The 18,951-nt window shown below is 36.8% G+C and overlaps 1 protein-coding gene across 4 annotated transcripts in view; it reads right to left on the bottom strand.

The window, feature by feature from the left end:
* The window catches only part of ATAD2B (ATPase family AAA domain containing 2B), a 75,763-nt gene that overhangs the window by 30,112 nt on the left and 26,700 nt on the right, over positions 1 to 18,951 (bottom strand). For 3 of the 4 annotated variants that reach the window (XM_068183333.1, XM_068183331.1, XM_068183334.1), the window contains exons 11-21: positions 18,417 to 18,532; positions 17,458 to 17,632; positions 16,581 to 16,669; positions 15,650 to 15,809; positions 14,619 to 14,709; positions 8,467 to 8,778; positions 4,646 to 4,778; positions 2,530 to 2,716; positions 1,657 to 1,842; positions 877 to 1,012; positions 365 to 561 (exon numbers count right to left, since the gene is read on the bottom strand). In XM_068183333.1, the coding sequence (XP_068039434.1) occupies positions 365 to 561; positions 877 to 1,012; positions 1,657 to 1,842; positions 2,530 to 2,716; positions 4,646 to 4,778; positions 8,467 to 8,778; positions 14,619 to 14,709; positions 15,650 to 15,809; positions 16,581 to 16,669; positions 17,458 to 17,632; positions 18,417 to 18,532 (1,782 nt within the window). The remainder of the gene's footprint in view (positions 1 to 364; positions 562 to 876; positions 1,013 to 1,656; positions 1,843 to 2,529; positions 2,717 to 4,645; positions 4,779 to 8,466; positions 8,779 to 14,618; positions 14,710 to 15,649; positions 15,810 to 16,580; positions 16,670 to 17,457; positions 17,633 to 18,416; positions 18,533 to 18,951) is intronic. The other variant, XM_068183332.1, reaches the window with a different exon arrangement.

The raw sequence follows: 18,951 nt of genomic DNA, 5'->3' as shown, positions 1-18,951 counted from the left end.
AGTGCTGTAAAAGCTTTTATTAAAGAATTATATTTATGGTTTCAAGTATTTCAATAGCAAGTATTTCAGAAGCACTGGCAAGGATAGGAGTGTTGGCATTTTAAAATGCTCATTTCATTTATAAAATGGACAGGAATGCACAACGTTTTTCCAAAGGCCATTGGCAATAGAACATGTTCCAAATTCTTGCATCATGGACAATGAGGCTGTGACTGTACCACCAGCTAAAAATCAGTATCTTAGATTGGACAGATCATGGATCAAACATCTATTTTTCTAATTAATTTAATCGTTTCCTTTTTAAAATCTGCATTCTTTTTCTAGTATTTTCAACTTCATTGTTTGCACATTACTGAAACAAGACCTCTTCAATATCCACCGGTTTGCTGAAGATGTTAAAGCGTTTGTCTGTGGCCAGCCTCTTGGTGACATCCCTGAGAAACAAGCGCAGCTCCCGCAGGGTGTTCTCCTCCTGGTCCTCCATCCGCTGCTTCTCCGCCTCCGACAGCTCCCGGGCAGGACACGGCAGTGCAAGAGGAAGGACTTCCAGGGCACGAAGAGCTAGGGAAAAGAACAGGAAATCAGACAATGGAAACATTAACAGTACAGTGGCTCCTTGCATTGTGCCACTCCACATTTCATGATATGCATTCAGTATGCATCGTGGGTCTAACTATCACTGCATCCTTGACCCCATAGCTCTCCATCTTCAACAACTGTTAACTGTAACTATGAAATTTATTCTGGGCACTGATTAATGCTGTCACATGGTAATTAAACTAACTGTTAATTACCCACACCTCTTTAAAAAGGAAAGTAACACAAAATAAAACATTAGGATCACATTATTATTGGTTTTACTGCAACTTAGTTTACCAGCCTGTTTTCTTCTTGGTGGAGGCATTGCTGCCTCATCAAGAATTAAGCCTTTGAAAAATCGCAATCTGTCTTCTTCACTTGGTCTTTGAATATAAAAAACCTCTTCATACTGGATTCTGAAAATACATTTCAGCTAAAAAAAAAAAAAAAAAAGCCATAAGAAAAATGAGCCCCCAGTGAAAAAGACATGAACAATGACCATATTGCAATATTAGTCACAAACTTTTCAAAACCAGACACAGGACAGGAGATGGTAAACTCTACCTAAAGCTGTGCTCACAGAAAACAAACACTTGTAATTGTCACTGAATTCTCTATAGTAATGAAACTTGCAGTATGCCATGATCCTAACAATAGCCAACTGTGCAGTAAGAGGAGAGTAAAGCGGCAGGAGAAAAAAAATCACAGAAAACGTTAAGAACAAAAACCCAGGAATCCTCCCCTAACCAGAGCCTCAGAAAATGTAAAGCTCAAGGTCAGGCCTTTAGACTAAATCTGCATTTAATTATAATGGAGTCATTTGTCAAAAAGAACAATTGGCATAATGAACAATTTTGTCTTCTCAGCAGAGTGGTATGGAGCTTATGAAAATCAGTAATACAGACATACATCCCTCATTAAGGAAAATTACTAACATTCAATAATTATTACATTTTCTGTCTCACATATTTTAAATTAAGTTAGAAAGCCACTACAAAACAAAATTATTTTACATGATTAAAACATTGAAAAGAGCACAGAACCCCCTAACAATGCCTCCTTCCATGCTAAACTTACCTCTTCAGGCAAATCACTAAACATGGACTCAGAGGTAGACAGTAGAAATATAGGTGAGAAAGATGGTATATCTTGCAGCAAAGTTAGGAAAGTAGCTCTCACAGTTTCACTGACAGCTTCCCACCAATCACCAATATGAGGCATGTAAACTATACTTGGTACTGTTCTTCGAGCTTCACGAAAGATCTAATTAAAAGAAACAGTTGCATTTCAACTAAGGAACTAATTGTTATCATCAGTTGTGAGTAACAAAGTTCTTGCACACTAGAGAATGATTCATGTTTGTGGTATTTTGTAGACAAATGTTCCAGCAGAATAGAATTATCTAAATACTTTCTAACCAAGTGTTTGTGACTCTTAGCTACAGCATTCAATTATTTTATGTCAATGTGCCAGGGAGACTACAAAGCAACTACTTTGTTTTAAAAATATGTATGTTTTAAAAATTTGCTATGACTGAACAATCAAGATGAAAATTAAACTGTTTTGCAATTCATGCAATAGTCACCAAAAGCTATTTGGAAATGTAAAACACTTAAAACTAAGCAAATGAACCTAGAACCACAGCACACCAATCCATACACAAGTGAATAAAATGAATATCAAGCACTGAATACCCCGATTAAACTTACTTAGCACTAGGTATGTGATGAGAGGGCAGGTTAAAAATGTAATTACATTCACTAGTCACTAGAGAGATTTCTATCACCCTCTAGAGACCTCTTTACTGGAAACAGCAAAATAGAAGGAAAGGGGAAAACAGAAGGAGCCTGTGAAAACCTGGACTTTAGGTTACATTCCAGCTGGCTGCCTTTATACTGATACAACCAGAATTAAATCATTGACTCATTACAAGGAAATCTGAAGTATCACCTGTGCACATGACTCTTCAGGCGTTTTGGCACTGACTGAATAAAGAGCTGGCAGGTCCAGCCTGTGTACAGAGAATTTTTCCAGGGTGTGCAATAGTGCTGGAGCAAGGTGCGAAGTCTGACCTGAACCTCTTTCCCCGGAGAGCAGTAATCTCGGTCTGTAAGAGGTTGGCTGGTGATAAGCTGACCTGCAACAGAACGTAACAACAGCCAATTAACATACCAGTGTTGTCAATAGATGGATATATAGGAGATATTTTAGAATCCGTAAGACTTTCAGTAATGGGTAACAGCTTCCTACAACAGCCTAAAAAGATCAACTAACTCAACTACCCCTGAATACTGCTTCAGGTGCCAATAACTCAGGATTTCTCTTATCCTGGGTTTCACAACCGTTTAACTCAAACTTATCTGTGTGAAGCTATGCATATATTAAATTAATTGCAATTTTCATTATAACCAGTTTATTTAAAACTAATTCCTTGATCATATAAAAAGACTTAGTGAACATCCAGTAAAGACAGCAATTTAATCATTCTAGTTCAGTCCTAACTACTAACATATCTCTTCAGTAGCCTCAGGAATCCCAGGCCAATCCTTTCATCCCTTAAGTGCTGCCCAAGATTTTCAAGAACCAACGAACATTTCAATAGTTTACTTATTTAAGGAAAAAGACCTGATGTAAGGTTGAATAACATCACTACGCATCGTGTATTGTGTATTACAGCCTATTTGTACACTTCTAATCAGTAGACTTCTGGACAGAAGGAAGACTTCAAAGAAAAACTGCAAAGGTAAACTTATTTTTTTGTTTTTTTGTTGTTGAGAAGAAACTCTAAGCAGTCCACAGAAGCAGTTTTGGGATTTTATGTTTTATTCATTCTCTTGGGTGTTTTTACCCAATTTTATGGACAAATGATACATGAAGAAAAACACATTAAGTTTTCCCATTAAAAGTCCTTACCATTTTAAAACAAGAAAATTTTAAATTAATTTGCATTTTCTCTCAATACGGCATTTCTATCTGCCCATCAGTCAACTCAGGCAGTGGAACAAGACTTGCTGGTATTACTTCATGTTAAACATTTTGGGACAGCAATGAACATTGCTGACCTTTGGCTTTCAGTTCTGGTGGTGGTGGTTACACACACAGGTAACAATCAGAAATGTTAAGAAGACAGACTGAGAGAGGCTTACATACTTAGCAAAAATAAACACACTCTTGAAATTCTTTTATTTAAAGACACACATTCATACAAATATATACTGTTGTTTTGGGTTTGGCTTCCCCCTTCCCAACTTCACAACAAAAGCTTAAATTTGGCATTAGAATACTTAACTATGTCACTCCAACTCTTTGAACTTTAATCTTTATTTTTAAGCTTAGATATCCACAAATTCTGTTCTGCTCTGATTATTATTTAGCATAAAAATTTTAGCAGTTTTCCACAAGATGGCTCTATTAAACAGTGCCACTAATGAACAGTTTTTCTAACTTCATTTTCTTTATTCAGCAAACTCCCTGCAGAAACTCCCACATGAAGTAGTCTAAAACTATTCTTAACACAAAACCAAGAAATGTTTATTATTGTTAATTACTCTAGCTAGTTCAATTTATACAGGAATCACTCATCCAAATTTCACACGTATTTTCTAAATTCCTGTTTTCCTGAAACTTTCCATGAAAAACAATGAAAAAAGCACATTAGAAATGCTGAATACCATCATTATATATGATGCTTCTGAACAGCGGCATACACAGAAGCTCAACCGTACTTTGGACCAAGAAAAAGCACACAACCCCTCCAAATTATTCCTACACACATCTCTTCTCAGTTCTTAATCTTTCCAATCAAAGTAGTTTGTTAAAACTGAAAATTGCTGATAGCATCTTTACTCCTAATCTACATTTTGAAAAACATTTCTGATTCCAGTGTGTAGGATGTGACCTTTCCCAAGCACACCCCCACATCTAAAACTTCTGTCTGTGCACTTACATGTTTCCATTACAGAACACCAGTGCCACCCCAAAGCAAAAGAACAACTTTTTTAGCTCTCCTGATGTAAGATCACCGGGGTTTATCTATCTAATTATATGCATTTAGAGAAACACTCACATTGTAAAATGAAGGTAGGGTTTATGTATAGCAGCTGATGACTGTTTCTTTGGTGATCCTGAGTGACAGCTCGTCTCAAAAATTGATGAAGCATTCTCATCTTCACTATCATCTAATATTAGACTCGGTACATCTGTTCCAAGAGATGTATTAATTAGAACTTTATCACTTCTAAGTACAAGTACAACAAACAAGACAAGATATTACAATTTTCTTTGTGTCAATTATAATAAATCCTCAAATGTACAAGAAATTAGTTAAAATTGTCTATGTATCATCCTTCAGAATAATAAGTACTTATTACTTCAAAAACCAAAACAAATTAAATACTGTAGAAGTCTAATCATAATTACAATTTTTTTAAACAATCAGGCTAAACAACTTCTCAAATACAAAAAAGTTTTAAGTTGTTATGAAATGCTTCCTTCGGGTTTATTTCACAGCTAGAGGTTTTTTCAAGGATGAATCTATAAAATTAGTAATTCCTCAGACTACAGAGAATTTTGTAATTATTTACTTGTTCCAAGTGTCCAAATTCTCATAGGTACACTTCTTCTAAAATTATTCTCAGCATGACTACCTAGACAATATATGTTTATGAAGAATTGCTTTTCACCCTCTGATAATCTGCTGAAGAGTATCAAATTACTTTTTATCAAAATCAGTTCAATGCATTCCATGTTCATATACTATACCTTTACCTATTTTAATTCCTTTGCTAATATATTAGCACAATGAACTGAAGCACTTTCTATACAGACCTTGAAAAACAAAAAGCTCAAAGACTCATTATGTTCACAAGACACACTGCAGAGACAAATAACTGCAAAAATACTAATAATGGCACTAAAACAGAACAACCAGATAACAGCTGAAAATCAGGTACATTAGCTCCCAGAGCTGCAATGGGATTAAAAGTTACCTGGGGTGATTTGATACTAGGAAAGAACTGCTGCAAGATCTTTATTTGCCCCAGAAAAGCAGCTGAGTTGCTTTTGCCCTATGCCATGCCACCACTCATTCTCATTTCCATAAGGAATGAAGCCTCCAATGATGGGACGAAAGTGGCCACAGCCACTCAGCTGTACAGCAGAAGCACTGCAGAGCAAGAAAATGCTCTGCAGTGGATGGGTGGCATTCTTGAGAGCAGCCCAGAGTCACTGTAGCACACTGCTGCTCAGGACAACCACCAGACATCCCAACAGCAGCTCAAGTTGGCCACAGCCACTTAAGAAAAGGGACTGCTGTGAAATGAAGTGTGAAATACAGAGACATCCAAGTATTATTCACAAATACCCAATCCACTGCATGACTTGCTGGATTTACATGAGGCAGTGGCACAGGTCCTGCCACACTGAGCAGACAACCATCGTGGGACAAAGGAATGGCCTTCAAGGCAGTGATAAGTGTCAGATGGAGGTGCCATCTAAGCCACAGGAAAAGCTGTCCTAAGGTTCCAGGAAAAATTGTTAAGAGACAACAAAGGTTCCCTTAGCTGGCTGTGTGATGTAAGAAACCAGACTCAGAGTAGGCTGGGCAGGAATGATATTCTGCTGCCATGGGATTAGGATGTGCCACATCTCTTGTCAAGTTATGATGCAGTCACACGCCTGACGATCATTCCTAGGGAGTAAAGATGAAAAAGGCTTGCAAACACCAAGCAGTGGCCAAAAGCTAATCCAGAACATAGAAAGAAAACATAGCACAAAAGCTGCAGGATATTTAGCTAAAGCTAAGGATTGAGACCTACAAATCAACTGGACATAGGCCTTCTATCTCTGGGCTCACTAAAACAGACAGTCCCTAAAACAGACAGAATTTCCAGGATACCAAATGTAGGCATATGTTAGTCCTGTGCTTATGCACTGGACACAGCTTTCTCTCCCTAAAATACACAATTATTTAAAAAGGCAGCCCATCTTTTAATCCCAAGGATCAAGTTTCTGTGACATTCTCTGCTCGAGCATCTGACTCACTGAATTACAAGAAAGAGGAATTTTCAGTGAAATGCAGAAAACCTGATGTGCAGATTGTAAGCATACCTGTAAGCATGTATACGTGACTTTGAATTCAAGAAAATTTGAAACCCTATTGCATAATCTACATTTATGTATAATCATTGTACCTGAAAGTGGATTTTTCTGGTTTTAACAAAGATTAAAGCTTGTTATTCAATAATTTCTTGGATTTAAGGGGGTAAGAAAAACTGAAAAGAAATGTTAAAAGAAAACTCAGTTCATGCATCTTCAAAATCAATTATCTACAAATATTTAGAATACCCATAGCAACAAACTATCTAGTAAAAACTATTTAAATCAACTTAAGCTTCCAAACTTAATTTGTTAGCAGTAATGAACAATAATAAATAGGAATGTAAAAATATAACCAAAGAAAATATTCTGAACTTAAACCAATTCTTCAACAAGAATGACAATCTCTAAATTGGGTGCTACTAACAGGTTAGCAGTATACATAGACTTAAGCATCATAAATAACTTTGAGCTGAGGAAGCCCAATAGGATCTAACTGCAGCTGCAAGCCAGCTCATTTCCCTCTACCCACCACCATGTGCTCCCAGGGCCCATCTCTGGCCAACTCCAACCAGATTGTTAAAACCTCCAGATACCCTACAGTCAGCAGAAAACACATAAATACATCATTTTTGGATGAGTTTTCTGGCTAAAATGGTTTAACAAAGGACCTGAGGTACTCAAGCAAGCGGAAAGCTGGAGCAAAAATGCACAGCTGGGCTGGAGAACTGCAGCCAGCACAAGGATCAGCTTAAGCTGCCTGGGCTGCAGGCTGAAAGCATGCCCTGGAACAAGAATGAGAGGAAAAGTCATGGCTGTCACAGATTTGCTTTATGACTGGGCTGTTTCAAGTTAATCACACACAAACCCAAGTACTGTTTACAGAGCTGGGGGGTGAGACTGATCCCAGGTAAGAACAGTAGACTACATAAGAATAAAAGATCTCAAACCCAAGGTATCTTGTTCAACATTTAACTTCCAAGAAATGATCGTGGTAACTACTAAAGTAAGTCTCAGAGAAGAGCTGGGTAAAAAAAACCCCACAACCTATTGACTCATTGCCAGTCAAATAGTCAGTCACAGTCCCTCTTATTCCCTGCTTCCTTGGTGCACCCACACTGCTCCCACTGCAGCAGGTTTCTGGCATTCACTGACCCCTTAGTGACTTGATTTTACTCACTAATTTGGCAAAAAAAAGCGAACTTGCCAAAACAGCAAATAGTTCTCCACTTACTAAGCTGACAAATCAGCTTGGAGGATCAGGAGCAGACCAGGCCAGTTCAAGGACACGGAAGCCTCAGGGCTTTCTTGCAGAATCAGCACATGACCATCACATGGGCTCAGGTACTCCAGCTAAACACCTGCTGAGCTGCGAGCCCCTCCAAAGCTTCTGCAGCACCAGGAAGCAAAGGACTTGGGATAGCTAACCGTTGTTGAGGACAGGAGCACCAGTTTGAGGTCCTGTTACACTCAGCAACGTCATCTCACCTTTTTGGTTTTTTTGTTCTGACCTTTAATTATGCCCATCATTTCTCGTATTTAAATTGCAAATTACTTGTGAGTTCTTTTTATGGATAGCCCTCACACCTATTGGACCTTGCTCTGTGTAGGTCAGGTCATTAGATTCTACAACAACTTGGAATCAGCAAAAATAATTATGCAATATCCAAGCAAACGGTATTTACATCCTAACAACACTGAAGGAAACACACACCAGACTTAAGGCTAGGTGGAGAAGCTGAAATACTTGCAAACTGAAACAGCATTTGCAAAAAAACCCAACCCACATACCTTCACTTTTGTCACCCTGGCTGAATTCAGCGTGAGGGAACACTTTGTGTAAGACCTCAAGGAGCTTGGTGAAGGTGCGCTCCAAGAGCGGCCGGATGACGGGGGACAGCGCGTGCCCCGAGGATGTGACGGCGCGCTGGGAGGCAGGCACGATGTTCTGCATTGCGTGGTAGAAATCCTGCGCGCTCAGAACGACTGAGGAAACGTCCAGCTGGAGCTTCTGACTGCTCATGTAGATCTGGGGGTAGCGGCGTCTCAGGGCAATCAAGGCAGCCTCAGTGCAAAGTGCTTTTATGTCAGCTCCACAGTACCCTAGTGCACACAGAAACACAAACATCTTCCATGAAACAGCACTGCTGTGCCACACCTGGATCAAACATGCATCCAGCTAAAAACAAATCAGAAATGATTTGTTGACTTAATTGTCAAGGTCCACAAAGCATCTGCCAAGAGGTATCAGGTCATAATCTGATGACAGTGTTGTATATCAAGAAATTAGACATGTTTATAAGATATATTAAGAAATTAATTCCACATGGAAGTTAAAATTACTTCCATTTTCACTATATCATTTGATATATAGTCTATTTCCAGTCCTGGGTTATAGGTCTGTTATTGCTCTTTCTTTTCCCTTAATATTGTCTAACATATGTGTGCAATTTTTACAGGCTAGTTCCCCTTCTCCTTTTCTTCTTTAATATCTCCACATGAATATAATCTTTAATAGCAAAGTAATTTTGTTACATTGAACATCACCAACTTTAAACTTTTACAGTCTGAGAAAATGAGCAATATAAAGAAAAATGTTTCATGAGTAGAATAGGAAAGAGATAGAATCTCTTGTTTAAAAGAGCATTACTAGGAATTCTTGGAAAAATGTTAACTTCTGCTATGAAGAAAAATGTTTCAGACTTTTAAGAGTTTCATAACTTTACTAATATAACCAAAGGTAGAAATTAAAATGCATTAAAATTTTAATTTAGTCTATCTTCATAAGTATCTACAGGTGGCTACCTATAATTGCTTAATCATCATTAGTGAAAAACATAGATCTGATAATTATGAAATACAGAGAGACTTAATACCTCTGAGTCTTTTGCAGTACTAATGGTTTGGGGGTTTTCCCCAGAGCTAGAAATTAGATTTCAAGTTTTTCCATCTCTCTCAGCAAGACACATTAATATGCCTCTGTATTTTGAGACACCATAGCTCCATCTTTCAAAAACTGCAGAACAGTATTCCAGTGAGAAAAGTCATTGAGAGAATTAGAGTCACTATAGGAAAATGTGTTGCACTGAGGTAGTGCCATATAAAAGTTCATGCGTTTGTAATGAAGTGTTTATAGAAGGTAATTAATCAATTCTTTAGTTAAAACTATTCTCATTCAACTGCTGTTTTACCAGACTTCCTCCTCCTCATGAAGTCTTACATTACTTGCATTTTTTCTACTCTGTTTTTGTATTAAAACCAAGGAGGGCAGGTTTAGATTGGCTATTAGGAAGAAATTCTTTACTATAAGACACTTAAACTGGCTGTCCAAAGAGGCTGTGGGTGCCATCCCATCCTTGAAGTTTCCACAGCTAGGCTGGATGTAGCTCTGGGTGACCTGGGACAGTGGAAGGTGTCCCTGCCCATGGCAGGGGGTTGGAACGAGATGAGCTCTAAGGTCCCTTCCAATCCAAAACATTCTGTGATTCTATGATTGGTCTTTCGGCAGCACCAAGTCACAAAATTGAGTCCTCTGCCTTGCTTCTCTCTCTTCAGCCTCTGATGTTCTTTCAGTGCTCTCGACATATATATTTTTACAAGATCCATTCAGCAATAAGAAACAAAGCTGATTCCATACACAGTGTTTAAAAATAAAAAAGGAAGCAATTAATATGCAAGACTGTAGACACTTTTCCATCCCCAACTTTCAAATATATTAATTTGAGGGATAATAATAAAAGATACCCACTTTTCAGCTGTAAAGGTGACTTAAATTGGATAAGACTTCAAACTGCACCTTTCTTCTACATACTTGATTGAAAGTTATTTAAAAAAAGAAAAATAAACCCAGACGGACCATCACCATAAATACTGGATAATTCCTGCAATTTTTAATCCAAGCTTTGCAATTTTTTAAAAAGGTCAGTAGCTAGAATTGTGTAAATTTGGTGAGTCCACACCATGACTGTTACATAAAACACATATAGCAATTCACATTGCCAAGTTACCTTGAAATAAATACACATTACATGTGAAATATGTTCAGATTTATCCACTATATTAATCAATAGACAACTAATTGTTTTCAGCACTGAAGTTATGTTATCTAGAGTTTTTGCAACTTTCATTTAACATGAAATCAAAACTATGCAGGCACACTCCAACCGCATGAAACTATTAGACAGTAGCGACTGGTGCATCAGAGAAACCAAACCAGGGTGCTAAATTTTGCATTGTTCTTTAGGTATCAGGTATCATGTTCCCATTTAAATTGGTCCACTCCTCATCCAAAATTCACACTAAATTAATCAAAAAATGAGTGAGGGGAGCACTAAACCAAAGCTTAAATCAAAGATGTGCTGAAGATATGCAGCACCCTGAATGCCTATCACCTTAGAAGCTAGTTTAGTATCTTTGTGAAAAGATTCAGCAGCTCAGGAGCCAGATCCTTCCCAACTTTTCTATTAACAAATGCTGTAACATCACTTTCTAACAGTCATTTTAATCACCACTTGTACATCTCCAAAGAATTGCAAAATTAGGAAGTAATAGCCTGTAGCCTATTTTTAAAATTAAATTCTCAGGTGATCAGATACACAATTAGTATCCATTTCTACCTCTCATTTCTCAGGAGCAATTACATTTGAAGACTAATAATTGGTGTCTCTTTTTGAGGGACTCTCTTGTGCATACTGTACATCCATTTCAGTGACAAGACAACTGCAAAATTCCTGTACCTTGAGAAGCATTAAAGAGCTTTTTCTTGCTAAGAAGCAAATACACACTGATCAAGCAGAAGAAAAACTAAGTAAAGTATTGTCAAAACAAAACAAAATGTATCATGCCAACAATAAATAACCTGATGCAGATTTTACCCAAACTGACTCTGTAATATAAATTCAGGGTTCAGTGCATTTGTTTCCATTTTTGAAGCATCCCAAGAAAGATGTTCAATTTGCCAGGCAAAAGGTACTGGCACACCTTAACCTAAAACAAAATGAGGATTCCTGTCAAGTACCCCATTTTCTTCTAGCCAGCACCATCAAACTCAGCTGAACATTTCTGAAGTACAATTTTCAAAGAGCAGGACAGCAAACAAGTGGACTCCTATGTAGGTTTCCAAAGAATGCACTTTGAGCACCAAAATTTTCCAGCCACCTCTACTGTGCAGAAATTGTGTACTCTTAAAATTTTCTTCTGCTAAAACCCACTTTAAACCCCACAACAAAGTGCTACTGAATGGGGTGAAGAATTTAGGTGAACAATTTTGACCACTTCTTCCACTTTATGTTGTGCAACTCCCTACAAAACTCTCAAAATGATTGCAGGGAAAGAGTTAGCAAACAACTCAGCATGATGACAGAGCTGAAAAATAACTACTAGGTTTATTTTAAAGAATTGTGAAATACAGGAATGCTAATGTCAAAATCTCCCCCACCATCTTTACATGAGGATGGGAAAGAAAAACCTAAATGGTATAATTTTGCCATAAAACACTCCTGCAATAATAAGCACGAAATATTTTTAACAAGCATCTTCAGCACAATAGTTTGTTTCTTTATAATTCTATTTAATAACATTATTTAAATAACCCTTACTACATTGTAAAAAGATTCATCTGCAAAATGCCAGATGGAGGAATTCACACTTTTTCAGTTGCTAGTATGTTTTGTTTCCTTCAAGATTGAGTTTGTAGGTAAGTCTCTCTAGCTACACAAAGTAACTATTCCAAACAAGGGAATAAGCACAAGAGATAAGAAATGATTTATAAAGTTCAGAGTATCGGGGACTCATCTCCAGTTAAGAGAAAAAATATAGTAATTATGTGTGTTTACTGAAAGCACTAACAAGACATAAGTGTGTGGTCTTCTGAGCAATGCTGTGCTCTCCCCAAGCTGCTTCACTTCATCTCACACACATTGCAGTCATGAGGCCATTCAGGGAAGTGGAGTCTTTAATTCTCACATACAAAGAAATCCACTAAAAGGTTGTAATCCATAACCTGGGACAAAAATCAACCCTCAGGAAATAACCTATTTTTTGCAAGTCCTGGGGCTTTTCCCTTCCAATTTCCTTCTAATTACGCCCCTGGATCGTAAGAAGTTCTGAGTCGCACATACACCTGCTTTCCCAAAGGCATTTGCTTTGGGAGTATTTCAGCAGTTTTCTTCATTATGATCCAAAAGCTTGAAGTTAAATGTTGCCAAGTCTGCTGAACTGGAGAGAGGTATCAACCATGTTGTGCCAAAAGCCTGCCAAGTCCAGGCAGCTTTTACTTGGGAAAGAAGGGGTGGTTTTTTTTTTGTTTTGTTTTTTTTTTTTGTCGGGGGGAAAGGTTGTTTGTTTCTTTTTAAAGAAAACCTGTTCACAAGAGGAATAGCAGACTGATAGAAACTATGTCACAGACATGTGTACCAATGAGTCTCACTGGTAATGGCCACAAAGAATCTGGAAAAGTCTGTTTAAATCTTTGTTGCAGATTTCACTTACAGAAATGATGAGGCACTCTCAAGGTGAAGAAGTTACACCAGTCTTACTTCAGCTGTTTTGAAAAGACTTTGTAATACTTCAAAGATTTTTGTCTTGAATGTATGGAAACACTTAAATTCCAAGATACAGACTGGAGACAGTCACGTGTACAGTAGCTGGAGAGCAGGAAAGCCAAGGAAAACAGAAAAGGGTGTTTCTTTTTGTTAGCTGACTTCCACAGAACTGACGGGCTTTCAAAACAAATGGCTTTCCCTATTGTCTGAAATTTTAAAATATTGTGTTCTCAGTGAAAAAATATGGAGAATTTTTAAAGAAACATCTGTGTTTTTTTCCCACCTATTCCCCTGTCTCCCACTACGCAGCACCACATGTTTGCATAATTCAAGCAGAATGTACATGAAAAGGGTTTGTTGTGTGCTGTGTTATACCCGGCAAAGCTTAAACTGGAGATTGCTGGATAGTTATGTTTTCTCCTCACCAGAAGATGTTGAGGTCTTTGTGCATCAAAAGCGGAGGGATGCTGCTTCGGTGAGAGATGTCCCTGCGGATGAAGAGGATAATTCGGATGTACTGTAGCTGACTGAATGGACTGATGCTCAATTTAAAGTTCTTAGATTCCCTGATGATGGATTCCAAAGCACAGGTATTTGAGACTGTTCTTTTTCTGAGAACTTCCATGCTCATCCAAGCAGATGACTGACAGAGGATGTATCTTTGCATGACAAGTTGTTGAGAAGATTTTGTGGTGTGTGCTTTTAGGGTCATTTCCTCTGTTAAATTCACTATACAAATATTTGGGTTTATTTTTGGGTAGATTTAAACAGCAGGCTTATCTTGAACAACCAACCTCCAATCAGTACAGCAGGTCTTTGCGAGCTCCAAAAGTGTATTTAATGTATTCATGTTGCGGTGCTTTTTTTCCTCCCCTACCTATGTCTACACTTTGAGGTTGTTCTGTGCTAGCAATCTGGAAAAAAAATCCATCTTTAGAAAGGCTGATTAGTTTGTTGGATTTATGCCAGAGGAGAGCATGCCAGTCAGTAAAAAACAAACAAAAAACAAGAACCTCACACACAAGTACTATTTTCTTTTCTTAGAAAGTAGACAGAAAAAAACCCAAGTCTGCCTATCTCTTTTGCAATTTACCACTCTAATGGGAAGTCTACCTAAAGATTCCAATTCAAACTTTATTTTGCTTCTCTTTAAGGGTATGCAATTTATATAAGGACAGTGACATCACAGAAAGGTAACACAGTTGTATTTTCAAATGACTATTAGCTACTCATTTTGTGTTTTAGTACGACAGAAACACATTTGTTACTACAACAAGAGTGTTGTTCAAAGTACAGAAGTTTAGAAAGGCAGAAAAAAGGAAATCTTGATACTTTTAACATACCCCTGAAGTTTTACACAGAAGAGAAAGCCTCTACAGTAAAAGTACTAATAACACTCACCAACACATTTTTCAGCCAGTTCTCCTAAGAAAGGATCTGACAATTTGGGGTTCCAATCCCTGGTATGAATTTGCAAAATGTGCTTTCGTGCCTGATTTTAAAAAGAAGAAAAGAAAATGAGATTAAAAAACTAGTAAATCAAATCCATATCATAGAAAAAATATTCTTTATTTGTGTGAATCTATAGTTACTTTACCTGCTTTTGGCATGTAACTGAGACATATAAAATAGAACTTAGCAATCTAAAGTCTCTCAAGAACAAAGCTTTTCTCTTCTTTTTAATTTCATATATAAGCAGTACTTTTTTCACCAGTTACACATTTTAATTTCTGTTTGATCAACATTATTATACATGAACTGATCAAATGATCAAAACTCATGTTCTACTAGGAATTATCATAGTTTTATAATTTCATTTTTAATTACTGCACCTATGAGTAACAGGTTCTGCTGTCAAAGGCCTCACCATTTAATAGGTTGAGTTGAGTAGCATAGCACATAGACATAAATCCCAAAACAATTCCAGCTAAAAGTTCTACAGAATCTAAATAAATCTATCCATATAAAAAGCACATTTAATTTTAAGTATAAATTCATGAAGTATTATGGCTGAGTTTATGTAAGTTTAGAAAAAGGAACTGAAATGTTCCTGTTGCCAACATTGTAATGCCTGGCTGTGCATCTACATTTTTTACATGCTTAGAAGTCTACAGGATTTAAAGTTATTTTGTCTCACCACACATCTCAAGCCCCCAGATAGTTAGGGTTCATTACACAAATCCATAGTTTTGAGATAAGCAATTCAGTTTATGGTGAATAATTTACTTTTGTTTAGTTTTAGCTATATCCTGAAGATCTGAAGCTCAATACAACTTTATGTATACAATATGCTTGTACTAAAAATGTCTTCCTAAATGAAACATTCTTACAAGCCAGAATGAATATTTTTATTTCATAAGCTTGGTTGTCAGGCATTCAAATGTTTAGTATACTAAAGATGTTTATTAATAAATCTCCTTTCCAGGTTTTACCTTCTTGTCAGGCAAGTTGAAAAGAAATTCCCTGTCAAAGCGACCAGGTCTCCTGAGTGCAGGATCTATAGAATCCAGTCTGTTTGTAGCACCAATTACAACTATTTCACCTCTATTATCCAGTCCATCCATGAGGGCAAGAAGAGTAGACACTATAGAGCTATAAGAGAGTTTTCAGAATAAGAAAACGTAAGGAACACTGCAAGAACTTTTCCATTTACAAACGCAACATTAATATATTCAAAAGAAAAAAGCTAATCTACAAACAGGTGCATAACAGTTTCAAGTCTCGTAAATTCCACTGGCCTCCTGGTCTGCTGGCCCCAAATTTCTCTCAGCAGAGTGGAGGGAGATGGACACATAAATACCACCACCTATAGAATGACAGGTACAAGTGTGTTGCCATACAGAGCACAGCAAAACTGAGATAAAAGCAGCCATGAAACATTTCAGCCAACAGAAAACTTTTGTAAGAAACGTTCTAAAAAATGACACGACAGCAACACAAGATAGGTTTGTACATCACACCGTTACGAATCAAAATCACAGGTGAGTTCAGTTCATTGATAAAATATTACAATTCATCAAGTTATAATAACATTTTTTCAACTGGTTATTCTATTGGGGTGGTAACAGACAATCTGTTTACAGCACAAAACAACAAATCAAGGAATGGCTGTGGAAATCTTGTAGTTAATAATGTGGCTGAAGGGTAATTGTCACTGCAATTTAATTCTCAGCAAATTACAGTTTGCCTGAAGGACTGAAAAGATGACTTTCAACACCAAAAAACCAATCTGTCCTTTGTAGTGTAAGTGGGCTTCAGAAAAAGTAAAAACCTTCCCTGTGAAATGAGAAAAAATTACATTTAAGAGTTCACCAAGATAATGTACCCTATACCAAGATAATGGCAGCATAGAAGAAATATTACCTGTGAATCTGATCTTGTCTGCTAGAACGAACTGGAGCCAAACCATCTATTTCATCAAAAAAGATTATAGAGGGTCTCATCAAGTATGCCTGGTATACAATGAACAAAACAAAAATTGAATTCACTGTTAATTCCTAATTTATCCATCAACATTGAAAACTGGTTTCACTAGAAAGCATTAACATGCTAAACTAACACATATATTGAGACATCTTTGTTAGAAAGTGTAAAGTCTGAAATGAAAACTGAATTTCCAACTCCAGCAGTGTTTCAAAGCAAAGCAGAGTGCAGTCTACTTCGAGTAAGCAAGATGGCACCAGTGTACCAGTTTTACTGTGTGCTGGACAGGTTAAAGACAAACACACACCTTACACTCCGTTACAGAAAACATGATCTTATCTGCTCATAATCTGTTTGTTTAGACATCTCTATCTGACAACTACTTTTCTTTGAGCTACTGCATTTTACTGCTTTGTGTGACCCTCTGCATCTCCAGTCTCTTCTAAGCCAAAAAAGAACACTAAAATAGATACACAACCAAGGCATCATGCACTCCCCTCTGTAGCACTTATCTTGAACATGCCAGTCGAACTCAAGCTCCATGACTGATTTTTTTTTTCCCCAAGTTTTACCCAAACTACTTTGCTTCACTATTTGGACAAATCAAGAGACTTCTTTTTCTGAGTTTCCAGAGCAAGAAAAACTACTGTCAGTATTCTCCTAGTCTTTTCATCTAAATATGCCATTTGGTAAAATCCTACTTAATTTATGAAAATGTACTGTTATTTAGTTTCAATTGCAAGTATCTTTGGCTACCTAAACCACAAAACACAACATTACACAGAAATTACATTAAAAAACCGTATTTTCTTCTAACCTGATCAAAAAGGAGTCGAAGCTGACGTTCAGATTCACCAACCCACTTACTGAGACAGTCTGCTCCTTTCCTCATAAAGAAAGCCACCTTTTTGTCTCCTTGACTGCATTCATTAGCTAGAGCTCTAGCTACCAAGGTTTTACCTGTTCCAGGAGGACCATAGAATAAACAGCCCCTGAAGATAAATGGATCAACACAGTCACAAACTTATTTTACGTCTCCTGAAAAACTCCAAGTCAAATTTTATAATGAAGACAGGGAGCCTGGAGAAGAATGACTTAAGATCTTGTATTATTATTTTGTAGCAGTAATGTATTATTAACATGTTGTAGTATTAACATGACTTCATAAAATCTAAGTTTGTTTGACGCTTTCAAATCAGTAAAACTTTGATTTGTAAAGAACATTAATCAAAGGCATATTAAGTTTCAAAAGATTCTTTTACATTAGTTAAATACCACATCTTTAAGTATTAGATTTTAAGTAACACCTTAATCACTGTTTGCTACTTTGGAATTAAGTAGTTAAGTGACAAAAATACCCCCAATTTTTTGATTGACTTAGACACCATGCACCCATTTAAATCACATACCAAGATGCCTCATTATTAAATATTATAATCCCAGTATAATAATATTGATAAACATCAGCACTTTGCTTTATCTAGTAAAATATTTAATAACATAATGGGAAAAAAGGCAAGGTACTACTAAATAAAAGACATGAGAATTCTTTCTTAACCAAATCACAAAGTTTACCTTCCTTACTCCCACAAGAGAAATACACTAGTTTTTTTTAATTCTTCATCCTGCTTATTACATATTCTGATAGACAACTGGGGTAGCAAACACATAAATCGATTTGAACTGTAAAACACTTCAGGGAAGAATCAACTTCCTATGTATTTTCAATTCCTCAGAGCTTAATAAAAAATGCAACAGTGAGAGAAATACACTTACCTTGGTGGTTGAATTTTGAATTTTTCAAATATTTCTGGATAGAGAAGAGGAAACACTACCATTTCCTTAAGTGCAAGGATATGATGGCTCAATCCCCCTATACTATCAAAACACACCTTAGGAAAAAAAGAAACCATATTAAGTTTATATTGTAACAGCTTTCCACAAAAACACCTTTACTTATAAAACATTTGATAACAAATTAGAAAATACATTGCATTGATCAACAGTATTTCCCTGAGTTCTGAAAGTGTGAAAAAACCAGTTGAGAAAGGCAACTCTTGGCTGCCCACATGAGGCTTATCTGGTTTCCAAGTTAACTGTGCCAGGGCTGCCTGGGCATCCACAGAGATCCAGCCTAAGTCCCAGAGCAAATGCTTTGTAGTCCAAAGGAATAGGTAGACAAAAGCTTTGGTAACAATAAAATAAAATTAAAAAAAAAAAAACCAGTGAGCTTTTTTATGAATTTACTTCAACATCAATACAAAGCTGTGGAGAATTCTGTTTATGTATAATTCAGGGAAGGAAGATAAAA

This window comes from Anomalospiza imberbis, chromosome 3, assembly GCF_031753505.1.
Source record: "Anomalospiza imberbis isolate Cuckoo-Finch-1a 21T00152 chromosome 3, ASM3175350v1, whole genome shotgun sequence".
Taxonomy (NCBI): Eukaryota; Metazoa; Chordata; class Aves; order Passeriformes; family Viduidae; genus Anomalospiza; species Anomalospiza imberbis.
This window is presented reverse-complemented; position numbering and strand designations above follow the sequence as displayed.